General features: G+C 40.7%; 1 protein-coding gene across 5 annotated transcripts in view; it reads left to right on the top strand.

Annotated features, from left to right (window-relative positions):
* mks1 (MKS transition zone complex subunit 1) overlaps window positions 1–18,253 on the top strand; it is a 117,196-nt gene that overhangs the window by 79,771 nt on the left and 19,172 nt on the right. For 4 of the 5 annotated variants that reach the window (XR_005944284.1, XM_041198262.1, XM_041198260.1 and 1 more), the window contains exons 8-12: window positions 1,092–1,200; window positions 3,476–3,532; window positions 6,077–6,119; window positions 10,517–10,579; window positions 13,900–13,970. Coding sequence is in view for 4 of the 5 variants with exons in the window: in XM_041198262.1 (XP_041054196.1) it covers window positions 1,092–1,200; window positions 3,476–3,532; window positions 6,077–6,119; window positions 10,517–10,579; window positions 13,900–13,970 (343 nt within the window). In the remaining variant the exon portion in view is untranslated. The remainder of the gene's footprint in view (window positions 1–1,091; window positions 1,201–3,475; window positions 3,533–6,076; window positions 6,120–10,516; window positions 10,580–13,899; window positions 13,971–18,253) is intronic. The other variant, XM_041198261.1, reaches the window with a different exon arrangement.

An 18,253-nucleotide genomic window follows, 5' to 3' on the forward strand; every position in this document is an offset into this window, starting at 1 on the left:
CAACACTGCCTGCACCTTGATGGCACCTTTTAAAGCAGAAAGCTCACACGATATTTTTAGTGGACAGGGAATGAGGAAGGAAAATAGATTACAGAATTAGATACAGTGCCATGCATGTCGCAATTAGCCCTTTATAACAAGGATATCTTACCTGTGGCCCTGAGCCTTGTTAATCCAGCTGTTGTAGGCTCATACACTCAGCTGTGTTTGGCCCTTCCACTTCCTTGGTTTGTCCTGTTTAGCTAAGGCTATTCTTCTCACTCCTTAGGACGCTTGTCTCACTGTTGAACGGTTAGTATCAACAATGTGAGATACGTGCAATGGGAACAGGGATCTAAGCTACATATACATAGGCATCTCTGCTATAAACCATCCCTTGCTATTTATATTTGTCCCAGCTGTGGTCCATTTGATAGCACTCTTGCTTCTCAGTCAGTACTTGAGAACAGCAATCCAGTCTGACATTCCAATGCAGTACGAAGGGAGTGCTGCATTACGAAAGTGCCACCTTTTGATACGTTAAACTGAGGCCCCATCTGCCCCCTCAGGTGGACATAAATGATCCCACAGAACTATTTCAAAGAAGAAAAGGGGAGTTATCCCAGTGCCCTGGTCAACGTTTATCCTTCAATCAATATCACAAAAACACAGTAAATGGTCGTTACCACATTGTTTTTGTTGCAGCTTGCTGTGTGCAAGTTGATTTCTGCATTTCCTACATTACGTCAATGACTCCAGTTTTTTTAAAAAAAGCTACTTCATTGGCTGTAAAGTGTGTGGTCGTGAAAGGTGCTACATGAAAGGTGCTATATAAAAGGTGCAATATAAATTCATTTTTTTCTTTAAAGGCCTGACCATTGCATTTTTCATTTTCCTTACTCATTCAGATGCAAATTGTTCAGCTATGTATAGCCATTTTTTAAAAAAAATTTTCTGAAGTCTTAAGATTTTTGTCAGATTTTCTCCTCTTTCTCTCCTCTACCTCCACTCCAGAACTAGATCTGCATGTTTATCTGACAGGCCTGTTGCAAAGTTTCCTTTTTGACCCTTAATTTCCTATTTCTGACATTCTCTATTCTTGCTGTGAATAGGATTGAGACTGAAGGAGAGAAGAAGGATCTCTGGCTGTACACAATTAACAATGTGTCCATCACAGTCCAGAAGGAAGATCAGGATAGGGAGAAAAGTCTCTTCAAAAACGTAAGAAAAAGTTACTTTTCTTAGTGAGTTGATGTTCATTTTCTTCTGTCTACCCTCCACTCTGGTCACATGTAGCTGTTGGATTGAATTGTTGGGTAGAGTTGAAGCTTATCCCTCTTAGCACGTAGGTTTAAGGTGTACTGAGCCAGCAACAAGAAAACATTACTACTTAATCTTCTTTTCTTTGAATGCACCATGACACAATGGGGTATGATACTATGATGTATAAGGTACAGAAGGATGGCTACGAGTGATCCTTCATTTTTGAGAAGAAACAACAAGTATCTGTAACTGTTCAATAGTGATGGACCAAGCCCAGCAGTGCCCTGGCAAAAAAAGCCTGGAACATTAGCTAAACTTTCCACTTCCAATGTGACCTTTCATAGCCCAGGGGCTGCCAACGTGTTGCACCAGCTAACTCTGCACACACCAAGGATTAAACCTGTGACCTCGTTGCTCTGTGCTGTGTGAAATGGAAGAAGTCATGAGCAACATTGACCTTCCTGTTCAATAAGATTTGGGAAAACCCACCAAGAAAGCATTTGAAATTGGGCCAGCCATTTTGGGTGACAGTAGCCAATATTCTTGCAACTGGTATCAACCTACCATCCAGATAAATGGAATTATGGAATGCGTGTAGCATAAAGAACCAACATCTCATCACTGACCCAATAGCAGAGGTCCCTGGATTCGACCTTTCTTGAAGACAGTAAACAGCATTCAACCGAATCGGCACAGGGCAGTGACAATGTGACCATCTGCTCCATAAGTTGAAGATGGGGGTTGATACGAAGTGTGATTATGACCAGGAGTCCCAGATCATGGAACACATCACATTAACCACTAAGATCTGTTGCAAGAGTCAAGAGTTGGCATCCCAGGAGGCCATTAAATGGACAGCCAAACAAGACATCCCATTATAAGTTCTGTTGAAGGGTCATGAGGACTCAAAACGTCAACTCTTTTCTTCTCCACCGATGCTGCCAGACCTGCTGAGTTTTTCCAGGTAATTCTGTTTTTGTATCCTATTATAAGGTTAATCCAAAGAACACATCACCATAAATTGTGTTTGATTAATGCTGGTGTCACAGTAGCAAGTTCACAGTGGGTTTAATTAATACAACACTGTACAAAATGTATAGGAAGTCATGATTCCTGGACAGTGAAGAAACAATCAAGTATGAATTTAACCTGCTGCTGTGTAAAGTGTGCTCATGAGCAGGTGGTGTGTACTCTGCTCCTGTGTTGGTCCCAGATGGAGGTACTGTGTATTCTGTTCCTGTGTGGTGACCCCCTAGCCAAAGATGTTTTATTTTGCTCCTGCTGAGTCCTCAGAGGAGGAAATAAATAGCACTACCTCCTGTCGCCCTCGGATTACACTGACTGCAATAATCTCAGGCGATAATGGTTGCCTCAGTTCCTATTGATTTCCTTCACATTGATAATTCATTCTGTTTCTGTTACATCTACCAAATCACCTTTTATTTCTCTCCAAGTCTAAACGCTACCTCTCAGTTCTATGGATGTTTTTGTCCTCATTCTTGCCATGATTTCCAATGGAATGCCTATATCTTTTCTAATGTTACTTCCATGAAGATTTTTGCTTTTGGTTCTTGTCAAACATGTTTCCCCTCAACTGCTCTGTATAAAATCCAGGTTCTTGAAAACTTTCCATATCAAGGGAGGATGTCATGCTCCTAAATAGATTAGAAGAAATACCTAGCTTGGTCTCCAACTTTTCTGTTGCATCCTTTCTTATCCCTCTTGATGTTTGATTCTACTGTGGGTGCTGCTCCTCTGAACTTTCCCCTGGTATTTTTCCGCCAAATCTGTGCAATCATCATCTTCCCTGAAACTTTGAAATCTAGAATCAGTTAAGAGTATCCTCCAACTCATTCAATCATGGCTTGAATATTCCTTACTCGCTTCATACTCTCTCCCTTCTGTAATCTTTCAAAATCCAGGCTGAGCACCACCCAATCTATACCTGTTGATCTATGTGTTTTCTTTTTCTAGTCTTGGTGATGCCTGACCAAGTTTCCCACTAACAAGTCCTTGCTCCACCCCTCACCAGTGTACAATAAATAGAAGGAACTTGACTGCGTGTAAGGGCTTGTTTTATATATGCAATACTAATTGGCATAGTAATGATCAAGCAAAAGAAAGTATGTAGATTCTCAACTCTAACTACATAACTATGTATCCAATATGTATTGCCTTTTATTCAGTTTTAAGTAAATCCTGATAATGCAGTTCTTATTCTTTTTGATAATAGTTGTACAATAGACACAAGGAGTACCTTAACACTCTAGTTGGAGAAGAATTTGAAACTGTAAGTATGTTTTTTCCCTTCCAGTTTTCACTGTCAAGAAGGAGAAATAATCATATATTTTAATATGATGGCTGCAAGGATCCTTTGTAAAATTGGTATGTACCAGGTACCTAGTGGGAACAATCTGCAGCATAAAATTATGCATGGTTCAACCAGAATTGGTACCAAGCTGACCATTAGACTTAGAGAAGCACGTGTCATCATTTATGGTTGTAGTTAAGCCGTGCTGCTTGTGCAGACTGGAATTTTCTGTGACCGGTTGTCACTTTTTGGTATCAATTTGGCTTTGCTGCTGCTGTCTCCGCAGCAGATGACACAACTGCTCTTTGTAGATTGATTTGCCAGTTGTTCAGGTGGTAGATAGAAACAAGAGTAGGCTATTTAGCCTGTTGAGCCTGTTTTAGCATTCAGCGAGATCATGGCTGACCTGCGACCTAACTCCATATACCTGCATTTGCCTCAAATCCAATATCATAAATTAACAAAAATCTGTACGTTTTTTTGCATTCTGTATGCTTTTCTTTGTTCTGTTATACCCCTTTCGTTGCCCATGGCTGTCTTGTTTTGCTCCTTAGAGGTATAGTCTAGTTCTCTGATTGGCCCTACATCACATTAATACATGAAGTTTCAAAGTTAAACAGTAACCTCTGCTGACAGTCCCACATTCCTTTCTTTGTGCCATTGCTAAAAACTTGACAAAAGGAAAGACCGATTTAAGTATACTTTACCTACTAATCCTCCCCCTCCCCCCAGTTTTTGACTTGAAATATCAGCTGGGGCTGAGTTCCCCAAAGACCAACCTCTTTTCAGTGCCTCACTCAATTTCATTCTATTCATTGCATACAAGCCTTGGCAGTCTATTAATTTGTGGAGGACATGACAGCTGAGCCTTTGCCCATTCCTCTTTGCCCAGCAATCCCATCCATGCATTTTCCAGCAGATGTCACTAAATGGCAATCATGAGTGAGAACAATTTTGTTTTTGTCTCCCTAGGATGAGGCTAATTATAGCTTCTGCCCCAGTTGAGAGCAGCTGAGCACAGACTGGGGCATGGAACCTTCCAAGTCTGCATGGGTCAGTCTCACATTGCAGTTACCCATTGAATCATCAAGGAGTATTGCATAGCCATTTCATGATAATTGTATCAGACTATAATGATTCAGTACTGAGTCAATTAAAATTAAAACTTCTCCTATAAAGAGACATAAATGTGGAGTACTTTTTACCCCTAGTCACTAGTAGCTTTGTTTCCCATTTTAATTTGGGAGTGTCCAAGCTTTTTGTGTGCCACTTAGATTTGTACATACAGCCTTGCAAACTGGATAGGTTAATTGGAGTAAGAATTTAAATGAAGAGAATGGAAGCGTATTGGTAGTGTTACTAGATTAATAATCCAGAGGCCTGGACTAATGCTTCGGGAATGAGAGTTCAAATGCAACAGGGTAGCTGGCATGGATTTAAGTTCAAGTAATTAATGAATCTGGAATAAAAAACTACCAGATCATTGTAAAAACCCTTCTGGTTCACTAATGTTCCTCAAGGATCTTTAATGATGGATTTCTGTTTGGGGATGAAAGATGAAGCTTGTTGCTTTGGATATTGATGCCCATACAAAACCTGGTGTGGCCCCATTATGATTGTGGCAGCAAACAGCAGAACATACTCATCTGCACAGCCTCTTCACACTAGATATGGTTTTTGTTCACCTGTTCCCCTGAGGTTATACCTTGAACTGATCAGAAGTAACATTCTAATTTAAATCTTGTGTGAGGGTGATGAACACAATTTGAAGCATTTTTTGCCCTTGCTTTTAAAGTTGTATCTTGTCCTTTTACATTTGTCAGTACCACATACAGTTAACCGGTTGAGAGCTAAAAATCCCTGCAGTTGCTGCTCTTCCTAAGAACAGGAATAGGCCATTTAACCCCTTGTGCCTCCTCAGCATTTTTTATACCACAGCCGAACTTTATCGAAACTCCATCTACTTCCCTTTTGATGCCTTTGCCTAACAAAAATCTATTTCTCAGTTTTGAAAGCATCAACAACCTTTTAGGGAGAGGGTTCCAGGTTTCTACCTCCTTTTGTAAGGAGTGCACTCTGATTTTGTTCCTGAATGCCCTAGCTCTAATTTTAGGATTATATCCTTGATTTCCCCTTCAGAGAAAATATTACCTACCTTATCAAATATTTTTCACATTTTAAACACCTGGATCAGATCATTTCTCAATGTTCTACAGTCAAGAGTCACCAGTGGTGACTTCTCATGCCCTTGTCTCCTCCTCCATTCCAATGATAAAATATCTATATTTCCTCATCTCTTTCTCTTCTTCAGCTGTGTTGTATAAGGAACCTGGAGATTACAGCCACAGACCGATATCCCGATGTTCCATGGAGCACGAACTTGGAGCATAGCGCTTTTTCAATACATTGTTTTTTCTTTGTTAGTCAAACTGTTTGAATAAAAGGTGGTTGGTATGCATATTGAATATATTTGTATAGTTATTGACTTCAGTTTTAAAATGCACTCCATCCTTATTCTTGCAGCCTCCTCTTGGTGCTCTTAAGCTGTTTGTGAATGGTGAAATTGGTAAGTTTATTATGACATGCCTTTCTTTAACCTGTATGAGCTCACTAGCAAAGGCTTAATAAAGGATACCTTCAGCCCCACAAGAAACAGTGTGCAACGTTGACACTATCTAAATGCACTACCTGGTGCCAGTACTAAGTCCTGCAAATCAGCAAGTTCCTGGGCCGACCCATAGTCCTTGAACCTATGAAAGATAGAGAACAGGAGAAAATCAGTTGGCTCATCGAGCCTGTGCCATACAGCCATGATGCTCTGAACATCATGATTGATAACACCTGCCAGCGGCCATATAATCAACATAGGGAGAACCAAATTTGAAAAGTTCCTCTCTGAATCCTTAAGGTAATCATTACAAGTCTAGATGAATTCATTGGCCACTATCTCAGCCATTTACTTTTCCTCCCTTTTATCTCTAATCTCCACCCTAACCAGGATCTAGTCCAGCTCTCCTTTGAAGGTAAGTGAATCTGTGCTCACCTGTCCTCCGAAAAAGGAAAAAGCCCTTGTTCCCTAACCTATTTCTACACTTGCACAACTTGATGATCCCAGTCTTCCAGATCTATCTAATTGAAATAATGGCCTGGATTTTATGTTGGGATTGATGAGCAAAGGCTGCATTGTGCCCCTCCCTCCACTCCCAGAGTTAACATCATGAAATCAGCAAGAACTTCAACTTTCCCACTCCCAGATGGTTGTGGATTTTCCATCATTGAATACACTTAAGGCTGGGATAGACAAATTTTTGGTGTCTCAGGTAATTAAGGGATATTGGGATCAGGTGGGAAAGTGAGTAGAAGCCCAAGATCAGCCATGATCATGTTGAATGCTGGAACAGGCTCAAGAGGCCATATGGTCTGCTCCTATTTCTTGTGTTCTTGTAGTGTGATTAATAAAATTTTATGAATTACAGAATCGGCCCTGAAGGTTAATTTTATAATCATAGAATGATTAATGGTTAAATGATTAATTAGCAGACTTTTTATGCAAAATTTTTACTTTTTTAACATTTTTTTTTTCAGAAATTTCTAGCTTCTACCTTCATCCCATGTATATGTCCCAACTTTTAATTTGTTCTACCTAGAACGTTTAGAAGTGATTTTTATTTTAATGCCTTTTGTTTCCCAGTTGTTTTGGGTGGGGGGAGGGTCTGTTAAAATTCTTTCGTGATTGGCTGCCTGGACAACTGAATGGCATCTCTCCAGCTCCACACTGGGAGTTCTCCAATGAACAATGCTGCAATGATTTGCAGTATCATTGCACAGTGCTAGAGGTGAAATTCTTGACAGAGCGATCACTCACTTGATCTGTCAGTGAGACTCGCTTTGAGGTTAGAGGCATGCACCCTTACTCTGATGCTGCCTGCAAACTTGGGGCCGTTCTATCTATATAAATACTGCGCCCACCCCAGCCCCCAAGTGGAATCTCTTTTCTAAACAACCTTTTAAGCCTATTTAGATAACTAAGGTGTTGTAAACTGGATATTATTCTTGTTCTTTTCTGAACCTTTTCCAATGCCTCCATATCATCCATCATTGGAAAGGAGTTATATAAGGGCAATATAGTGTATTTTATTTATGCTGAATCACCCAAACAATGAAACCTAATACTCTTTTGCTTTGGGTATATTTTCACGGCACTGATCATGAACCTTAAGGAAATCGTGTACAATTATATCAAGATCTCCTGAGTTCTCAACGAACTGAGTTCTTTACCCTATAGGTATAAATATATTTAGTGTTGGTCCTGTCAACCTGCATAATGCCACGTTTATTTAAGGTAAATGCCATTTGCCAGGTAAGGCTTAGTTCTCCATTACATCTAGATTGAATTCGAGCAGTTTATTCCCATCTACAGTCCTAATTCTGCCTCAACACCCACATCCTGGTTCTGACCAGAACATTAGTAAGAATACCACAAAACATCAGTGCGCCTGGCAACGGAGGAGAAAAGCCAGCCCGGATTAATGTTTCTGATCAGTATCAGGGTGGGTAGGTATTCAACTTATGGTACCCACCTGCTAAATAGACCTGAAATTCATTGTGTGTAATGTACTGTTGTACTGGCACAGCAAAATGGAGTACTTTGGGTTCTTCCTCAGAGCTTAGGGGGTGCAATATGGTTATTTGAGTGTGTGACGGGACTGATTAAAATAATGTCTATATAAAATTTACAAAAGTAGCCCTTCCCTGCACTTCGTAAATTTCTTGAGAATAGGAGTAAGATAACTCTCCCTCCCCATTGGGAGCCCTGACCATTACATAAGAACATAAGAAATAGGAACAGGAGTAGACCATTCGGCCCCTCGAGCCTGCTCTGATATTCAGTAAGATCATGGCTGATCATCTTGTGTTTTGATTCCCACATTCCCATCTAACCCCGATAACCTTAGATTCTTGTTAGGGAATCAATCTACCTCTGCGTTAAAAATATTCAATGACCCTACCTCCATCACCTTCTGAGGCAGAGAATTCCAAAGTCGCACAACTGTCAGAGAAAAAAATTTCTCCTCATCTCTGTCCTAGAAGGGCAATCCCTAATTTTAAAATAGTGCCCCCTAGTTCTGAACTCACTTACAAGAGGAAACATCCTTTCAATGACCACCTTGTCAAGGCCTTGTATACTTCCATCAAATCACCCCTCACTCTTCTAAATTCCAATGGAAATAAGCCCAGTCTGTTCAACCTTTCCTCATAAGACAACCCACTCATTCCAGTTATCAATCTAGTAAACCTCCTTTGAACCGCGTCTAATGCATTTACTTCCTTCAATAAATAAGGAGACCAAAACTGTACATGGTATTCGAGGTGCAGTCTCACCAATGCCCTGTATAACTGAAGCATAACATCCTTACTTTTATGTTCAATCCCTCTCATAATAAAGGATAGCATTCCATCAGCCTTCTTAATTACTTGCTGTACCTGCATACTAACTTTTTGTGACTCATCTATTCGAACACCTAGATGCCTCTGCTCCTCAGAATTATGCAGCTGTTCTCTGTTTAAGTATTACTGTGATTTTTTTTTGTTCTTCCTGCCAAAGTGAACAACTTCACATTTTCCAACATTAAACTCCATTTCCCAGCCCTTTGCCCACTCACTCAACCTATCTATGTCCATCTGCAACTCCATGTCCTCTTCATATGCTTTCCTACCCACCTTTGTGTATTCTGCAAATTTAGCCACCATGCCTTCTCTCCCCTCATCTAAGTCATTGATGTAAATCATAAAAGTTGAGGCCCTAGTACAGACCCCTGTGGGACTCTATTCAGGCCATTATAGATATGAAGAGGGAATCATTGGTACAATTCTGGCTTCCCCTAAGGGTTCAACATAGTGCCCAACAACATGCTGCCACAATCAGTTGATAAATTGTGGTTCGTCAAGGCATAAAAGACTAAAATCTATATCTCAAATTTTGTTTTATGCTGTAGAAATATTAAATTTATAAAGGCACTCATCTTAATGTATCCAAGTTTATGATGAATTAGTAAATTCCTGATTAAATAAGTTAGGCAAACTGCGATTCCTCACCTGGTGAGTTTGATCTCCATGCTCCTAACCTACAGTATAACCGCCTCTCGGAACGTGCTATCCACATAGCTCTCAACCTTGCAGATGCCACAGTGACTGCAGCTGCTGCTCGAGCTCTGAAATCTGGAGCTCAAGCTTCTGCAGCTGGCAGCACTTCCTGCACATGTCATCTAGGTCACCAGTAGTGTCTACGACTTCCCACATATTACAGGTCACACATTCCACACAACCGAGCTGCCCTGCCATGTCTTCACTTCTCTTCCCTTGTATTAACTTATTTTACTTTGATTTACTATATTATTTTACGTTACTGGTCATGACTTCCTTTTATTCCTAGTGTGTCTTACTCAAATCCAAGTAGCTGCTTCTTTAAACATAATACACTTTTCTAATTTACAGCCGTTTAAAGACATCCCCTAACAGAAATCTCTTACCAACTAATGAACTTACGGTTTTCCTGTGATGTCACTTTGTTTTTTTTTCAAACTCGCCTCTGAAGGTGAGGTTTACATGCAGGTCCGCTTCTGCTCAGCCGCTCCTGTTCACTACTTAGAATAATTCCTATGTACACCACACCTCTTTCCCTCGTGCACTGAATTCCCACGTGAGCCTGATTCACTACTCACTCAGTCTCTGTCTCACTCTGGCATAGTCACCTGTCTCCTCGCGTACCCCTTACTGACCCAGTCATATTTGAACACTGGAGGAATGACAAGTCCTGAGTGGAAGTCTAGAACCAAGTGATAACTATCTCATCTGCGAATAGACTTTACCCTGCGTGTATCTGATTAAATCTGGGTGTGCTTCATGAAGGGAACTAAGTTGTTCCTAGAGATTGTGGTGTTGATTTTATTTTTGATCTTTCAGTGTCAGCTCAGGGTTATGAATATGACAATCTGTATGTACAATTCTTCCTTGAACTCCCAGACAGTGAGTATGCTACTGTTTATTAAAGTGTTCATGGTATGCACGATAGTATGTGTAGCTTTAGCTTCTACTTCCATGTACACGTCAGTCTCACGCTTGTTGTGATTTCTCAATTTTCCTTACTTCCATGTTCCCTCTTGGAACCAATTGTTGATACTTAATCAGCTTCATGAGTGAAGGGAAATGCCTACTGGCTACTGCTGTCTTGCTGGTCCACCTACATGAGTAAAAGAAGATTTTCACTGGCTACCGCTCCCCTGCTGGTCCAGCGTCATGCGTGAAGGATGCTTTGTACAGGCTTTCTCCTCCCCTCTTGGACTAGTATCCAGAGTAGTGGAGCAGTTCATGTACAGGCTATCTCCCTACTGCCTGATCAGATTCTTCAATTCCTAAATTTAACTCTTAATTTTCCCAAAGGAGTAAAGCATACCTTTTTTAAGTTTTCCTCATAATTTGCATTTCTGACACCTTGGATTACCCTGCAACAGTTTTAGCCCATTTTATAGAACTGCTTTTGTCAAAGATCCACATTGATTTATTTTCAGTCTCACATATCATGTGGTCTGTTTATTTATACTGGCAAAACCCCTGGGTCATTGTTCACCGTAAATGTGAGGAAGCACTTTCTTTAATAAAGACAGAAGCATTTAGGTGTACAATTCAACTGCGATTTTACTGCTAAGGTGGATTTGTTCTGTAGATTGAGAGGTCTAATTGGTGTAAATAAGCACATCCTAGAAAAAGGGAATAATTAGCTTGCATTTATGTCAGCTCAGTTCATCCCAAAGTGCTTCACAGCCAATAAAGTATTTTTGAATTGCATAAGCAAATGTAGGGAGGTCTTGTGGTGCAGTGGTAGCATCCCTACTGCTGGGCCAGAAGCTCCTGGTTCAAGTCCCACTTCAGGGCTTGATGGCCATGGAAGGTGTCTTCATAATGTGGCCAAAAAGGCTGATTATTAGCCTGTAAACCCTTCCAATACAGCTGATGGTAGGCAATATAGTGGGAAAATTTCCTGGTCAGCCATACTGCAGAAGGCAATGGCAAACCACTGCAGTACTTTGCCAAACATAATTGTGGACCAATCCATTAGAAGCCAACACCCTCTTAGGGCATGGTACCTGGAGGAGGAGGGGCGGCAAATACAGCAGCCAATTTATGCACATGAAACTTGCACAAATAGCAATGAGATAAATGACAAACTAATCTAATTTTGGTGGTGTTGGATGAAAGATAAACATTAGCCATGTCAGCAGGAAAGCTCCATAGCCCCTCTTTGAATAGTGCCAGGGGATCTTTTATGTCCACCACAATTTAACAGGTCATCTGAAAGGTGGCATCTGCAAAAGTACAGCACATTTTAGTATTGCTCTGAAGTGTCAGGCTTAGTTATGAGCTGAAGTCCAGGGATGGGACTTGAACTCATGACCTTCTTACTCAGTCTTAAGACCAAACCAAGGATGATTCAGTAGTTGTTTAGAAGTTGGTTGTCATGGAGTTTCTGGGATTGTCAACTGTGCATAGATGTCTGGCTTCCCTCCAAGATCAGAAGAAATCAACTGGAAATTACTTTTTGAGAAAATTTTTTTTTTACCATGTAGGTACAATATTGTACTGTACTCAATCCTATACATCCATATTAATGGATCTCCTGTGGTGTTGCTTGCAGTGAATCTGAAGACATGCTTTTCTTTTGCGATGTAACAAATAATACATTATCAGGCCCACTAGTATAAGTGTTTTTATTATAAAATGTTATAGAAGGGTTAGTAGACTTTTTGGGTTCAAATTATCTATTTCCAAAAATATTGAAACAGTCGTCTTGATTATTATATATTTTTAGCTAAGTCCTAAATTTTATGTCTTAGTTTTTCTTTGAAGTCCAGAATCCAGTGGTATGTAAGATAATCACGTTACAGGGCGATGGGAGACACGTATAAGTATTAATGAGGTAGGGGAAATGTGATTTGGGAGTGCGGGGAGAACTCGGGGGCAGTGAAAGGAGGGTGGAGTGGAAGTATTGGGAAGAAAGGTATTTGGGAATATTGTGGGGAGGATCTGAAAGCAGTATAAGCCTTTATCATGCACTTTTCTTTAGATTTTTATAGCACTGATACCCAATACAGAGCTGGGAAGCTTAACTTAGTCATTTAAAGCTTTTATGTAATTGTGCTTTAAATAACTAACAGAACCTTTTCAGCAAATTTCTGAGAAACAACATGAGTTTGCATTTACATAGTGCCTGTCATGTGACAAAACATCACAAGACACTTCACAGGACTTGTATCCAAACAAACTTTAACTCAGTCACGTAAGATACTGGGGCAGTTGACCACAAACTTGGCTAAAGTAGGCTTTAAGAAACATTTTAAAGTAGATAGAGAAGCAGATAGGTTTAGGGAGCGAATTCCAGAGCTTGGGGCCTAGGTGGCTGCAGGCATGGCTATCACTGGTGGAGTAATTAAAATTGGTGATGCTCAAGAGGCTAGAATTGGAGGAGTGCCAGTATCTCAGAGGGTTATGGGGATGGAGGGGGAAAGACCTTGAAGGGATTTGAAAAGAAGTATGAAAATTTTAAAATGAAGGTGTGGCTTGACCTGGAGCTAATGTGGGTCACAGGGGTGATGTATGAATGGAACTTGGTGCAGGCTAGGACATGGGCAATAGAGTTTTAGGTGACCTCAAGTTTACAGAAGGCATAAAAATCCCTTGGAATATGAGGAAGTGCAAGCTTGTAATATATTATGTGTAACTATAGAAGTTTTAATGATTTAGATGCAGTTTGGGCAATATGGTGCACAACCAGACAATATCAAGAACAATCTGGAGCAGCAGAAAATATAGAAATAAATGAGTGGGAAAGTTTTACTTGAGCAGAATCTTTATACAGGTCGACTATCCTTTATCCGAAATGCTCGAGGCCAATTGCATTTTGGATTTGATATAATTTTGGTTTTTGGATACTGTGTATAATCTTACATTACAATAGCCTAAGTCTAGGTTAAAGTAAACAAAATAGCTAGAAAACAAAGATGTATCACTGAATAACAAATACAGGGTACCTGTTATAAGTTTCTTTTTGACATGTTCACCACAAAAATAGCAAGGTGAACAGTGCAGACAAACCACTAGACTTCCCACGCCAAAGGTTGATGAGGTTCAGGTTTTTGGGTGTGTTCAGTGTTTGGATTTATGGATGAAGGATATTGTTGGTACCTCACTTTTTGTGATTGCAATTTTGGTTTAGTGATTGTGCACTATTTAACACACAGATGTGTGGTACCTACAAAGCCTAAATAATTATTTAACTTCTTAATGTCTAGATTGGTTCTGTCCCTCAAAGCAGCAGTTGTTTGGAGTGACACAGACTTGCTCTACCAAGGTCGAGGACCGGGTAAGGAGACTTCAAAAACAAAACAATGTTTGAATTATGATCACATCAGTGCAAAACATAAGGCTGAAGCATTCGCAACAATCTTTAGCCAGAAGTGCCAAGTGGATGATCCATCTTGGCTTCGTCCAGAGGTCCCCAGCATCATAGATGCCAATCTTCAGCCAACTTGATTCACTCCACGTGGTATCAAGAAATAGCTGAAGGCACTGGATACTGCAAAGGCTATGGGCCCTGACAATATTTCAGCAATGGCGCTGAAGACTTGTGCTCCAGAACTTTTTGCGCCCCTAGCCAAGCTGTTCCAGTACAGCTACAACACTGGCATCTACCCGGCAATGTGGAAAATTGCCCAGGTATGTCCTGTACACCAAAAAGAAAAGTGGGACAAATCCAACCCGTCCAGTTCTGCCCTGTCAGTCTACTCTTGATCATCAGTAAAGAGATGGAAGGGGTCATCAGCAGTGCTCACTGACCTGCTCAATAACCTGCTCACTGACACTCAGTTTGGGTTCTGTCAAGGCCACTTGTCTCCAGACCTCATTACAGCCTTAGTTCAAACATGGAAGTTTCTCTCCAAGCCACTCACCATCCTGATTTGGAAATATATCATCATTCCTTCACTGTAGCTGGGTCAAAATCCCGGAACTCCCTCCCTAACATTGCTGTGGGTGTACCTATGCCATGTGGACTGCAACGGTTCAAGAAGGCAGCTCGCTATCACCTTCTCAAGGGCAATTAGGGGTGGGCAGTAAATGCTGGCCTAGCCAGCAATGCCCACATCCTGTAAGTGAATTTAAAAAAAGCAAACCAGAAATAGAGATTAGAAGATCGGCGAATACTCTAATTATTTTTGTTATTCATTCATGGGATGTGAGCATCGCTGATATGGCCAGCATTTATTGCCCTTCCCTAATTGCCCTTGAGAAGATGGTGGTGTTCCTCCTTGAACTGCTACAATCTGTCTAGTGTAGGTACACCCACAATGCTGTTAGGAAGGGAGTTCTTGGCTTTTACTCAACAAAAGTAAAAGAACAATGAAATAGTTCCAGATCAGAATTGAGAGACTTGAGGGTGAACTTGCAGGTGGTGGTGTTCCCGTGTGCCTGTTGCCTTGCTTTCCTAGATGGCAGAAGTTGCAGGTTTGCAAGCTTCTGTTGTAGGAGGCTTAGCAAGATGGTGCAGAGTAGGGTACACACTGCTGCCATTGCGCTTTGTTAGTGGAGGGAGTGAATGTTTAAAGCGGTGGATAGAGTGCTGATCAAGAAGGCTGTTTTGTCCTCACTGATGTCAAACTTGGGTGTTGGAGCTGCACTTATTCAGGCAAGCTGGGAGTATTCATTCCATCACACTGTTGACTTGTGCCTCATAGATGGTGAAAAGGCTTTGGGTAGTCAAAAGGTGAGTCATTCACTGCAGCTTACGCAACCTCTGACCTGCTCCTGTTTCCACAGTATTACATTGGCTGGTTCAGTTAAGTTTCTGATCTCTGGTGGACCCCAGGATTCTCTGTCGTTCGAGATGGTCATTGCCTGGCACTGTATGGTGTGAATGTGACTTGCCACTTATAAATTAAAACCAAAATATTATCCAGGTCTTGCTCCTTGTAGACATGGGCTGTTTAATTATCCGAGAAGTTCTGAATGGAATTGAGCACAATGTAATCATCAGCAAATATTTCCACTTTGACCTAATGTTATAGGGAAGTTCGTTGATGAATCAGCTGAAGATGATTGGGCCTAGGACACTGCCGTGAGGAACTCCTGTAGCAGTGTCTTGGGGTTGAGATAATTGGCCTCTAATAGTCAAAACAACTGACTACCTTCGTGCCCAGTATAACTCCAGCTAGTGGAGAATTTTCCCCCTGATTCCCAAGGGTAATTAGCCATAGTCTATGAGGGACCATAGCTCGAGAGAGAGAGAGAGACAAGTAGTTATATAGCTTAAGGAGCACCATTCCACATCAAGCATGGGGTAAGGCAAGGAAGCAGGCCTCCATACATTACTGCAGTCAGTACGGGGATTGAAACTGCACCATTGACATCATTCTGCATCTAGCTACCCAGTTTCACTAGGGCTCATTGATGCCAAACCCAGTCAAATACTGCCTTAAGTCAAGGGCAGTCAGTTTCACCTCACCTCTGGAATTCAGTTTTTTTTGTCCATGTCTGGACGAAGACTGTAGTGAGACCTGGAACCGAGTGATCCTTGCGGAATCCAAACCCAGCATTGGTGAGCAGGTTATTGGTCAGTAAGTGCCGCGTGATAGCATTGTTGATGACACCTACCGTCACTTTAATGATTGAGAGTAGAATGATGGGGCATTAATTGGCCTGATGGATTTGCCCAGCTTTTTTGTGTTTGAAGACAGTTTTCCAAATTGTTGGATAGATGACAGTGTTGTAACTGTGCTGGAACAGGATATAAATCTGTCTATTAAAAATCCTAAATTCTTCAATATGCTGCAGCTCTGTCTGCATTTGAAAGACAATATTTAGGGTAGATACTTCTCTGAAGTCAAATAACTTATTCTCTTCAGGTATTCACTGTGTTTACAACATTTTTCTATCCTTTGGTGTAGTTCAAATATTGCCTTCAGCAAAAGATTGTAGAAATGCAATATAGAACCTAGGCATGTATTTTAAGTACAAATATTTCTTACTGGTTGTTAACCTTAAAATACCAAGTCTGGGGATTATTTTTAGTGTTACTTTGGCTAAGTCATCACTAAATAACAAGGTTGCATGTTCTAATGCCACTCAGTGGAATGAGTGCACAAGTTAGGCTGATACTTTGGTATAGTACTGAGGGAGTACAGCAACATTGGAGGTGCTGTGTCCCTAAGTAGATATTAAAGAGAGGCCCATCTGCCTGCTGTGATAGACTTAAAAGATTAAATGCCAGTTTTCAAAGATGAGCAGGAAATTTTCTTATTGCCCTTGCCACATTCTTCCCTAATCCAACGCAACTAAAAGCAGATTAACTGGTCAGTGATCTCATTGTTGTTTGTGGCATCTTGCTGTGTGGAAGGCGTCACATAATAGCTGCTCTTCATAAGTAATAAAACATTTGGCAAAAAATGTAGGAATAAAAAGGCATTACAGAAATGGAATTCAATTCTTTATCCCTTCATTAAACTCTACATGATTGAATTTTCAAACTTAATTCTATTGCCATCCTCTTTAATGTTTCTTTAATAGCTGCAAAATAAATGGCCCATATCCTTCTTATCCAAATCGTACCACTTAATTTAATGTAAAAGCTAGTCTTTTGACATTGTTTAGGGGGTGTTAAATTTATGGTAATTAAAAAGACAAACTTCCATTTATATAGTGCATTTCATGATCTTGGGAAATCACAAAATGCTTTGCAGCCAATGAGGTTCTTTTGAAGCATTTACTCCAGGGACTTGACCACTGACTTGTAATGTAGGAACCTTAGCACTCAACTTTATGCACAGTAAGATTTCACAATCAGCAATGTTATAATGAATTTAAGTGATGTTGTTTGAAGGATAGATATTGGCCTGGATTAGGGTTGTCAGCCAGGGCTCAGCAGGTAGAACTTTCGCCTGAGTCAGAAGGCTATGGGTTCAAGTTCCACTCCAGCGATTTGAACACAATATACAAGCTGGCACTCCAAGTGCTTCACTGGCAAAAATGGCTTCTTTTGGATGAGACATTGAACCCAGGTCCTGTCTGCTCCCTCAGGTGGGTATTAGTGATCCATGGCACTATTTTGAATAGATTGAATTGCAGGGGACTTATTCCTGGTGTCCTGGCCAATATTTATCCTCCAATCAACATCACTAAAATATATTATCAGTTATTATCACAATGCTGTTTGTGGGAGCATACTGTTTGCAAATTGGCTGCTGCTTTTCCTACATTGCAAGAGTGACTACACTTCAAACGTACTTCATTGGTTATAGAGAGCTTTTAAGTCACCATAAGGTCATGAAAGGCACAATATAAATGCAAGTTTTTTTAAATTTATCAGACACCAGGAAAAGCTCGCCTGCTCTTTTCAAATAGTGCCATTGGATCTTTTCAAGTAGTGCAATTGGATCTTTCAAGTTCATTGTCACATCACAGGCATGGTTTAACATTTCTTCTGTAAGGTGGCATCTCCAGCTATGCAGCAGTTTCTCAGTGCCATGTTGGACTATCAGCCCACTCCCTGGATTGGAATTTCAATCCACAACCTTCTGTGATGGCCTATGTGCTTTTGGGGAAAAAGAAAGCTATGTTGAGGTGATGGTCCCTTTAAGAACCTAACTTTCTCTA

Source organism: Carcharodon carcharias, chromosome 10, assembly GCF_017639515.1.
Source record: "Carcharodon carcharias isolate sCarCar2 chromosome 10, sCarCar2.pri, whole genome shotgun sequence".
NCBI lineage: Eukaryota > Metazoa > Chordata > Chondrichthyes > Lamniformes > Lamnidae > Carcharodon > Carcharodon carcharias.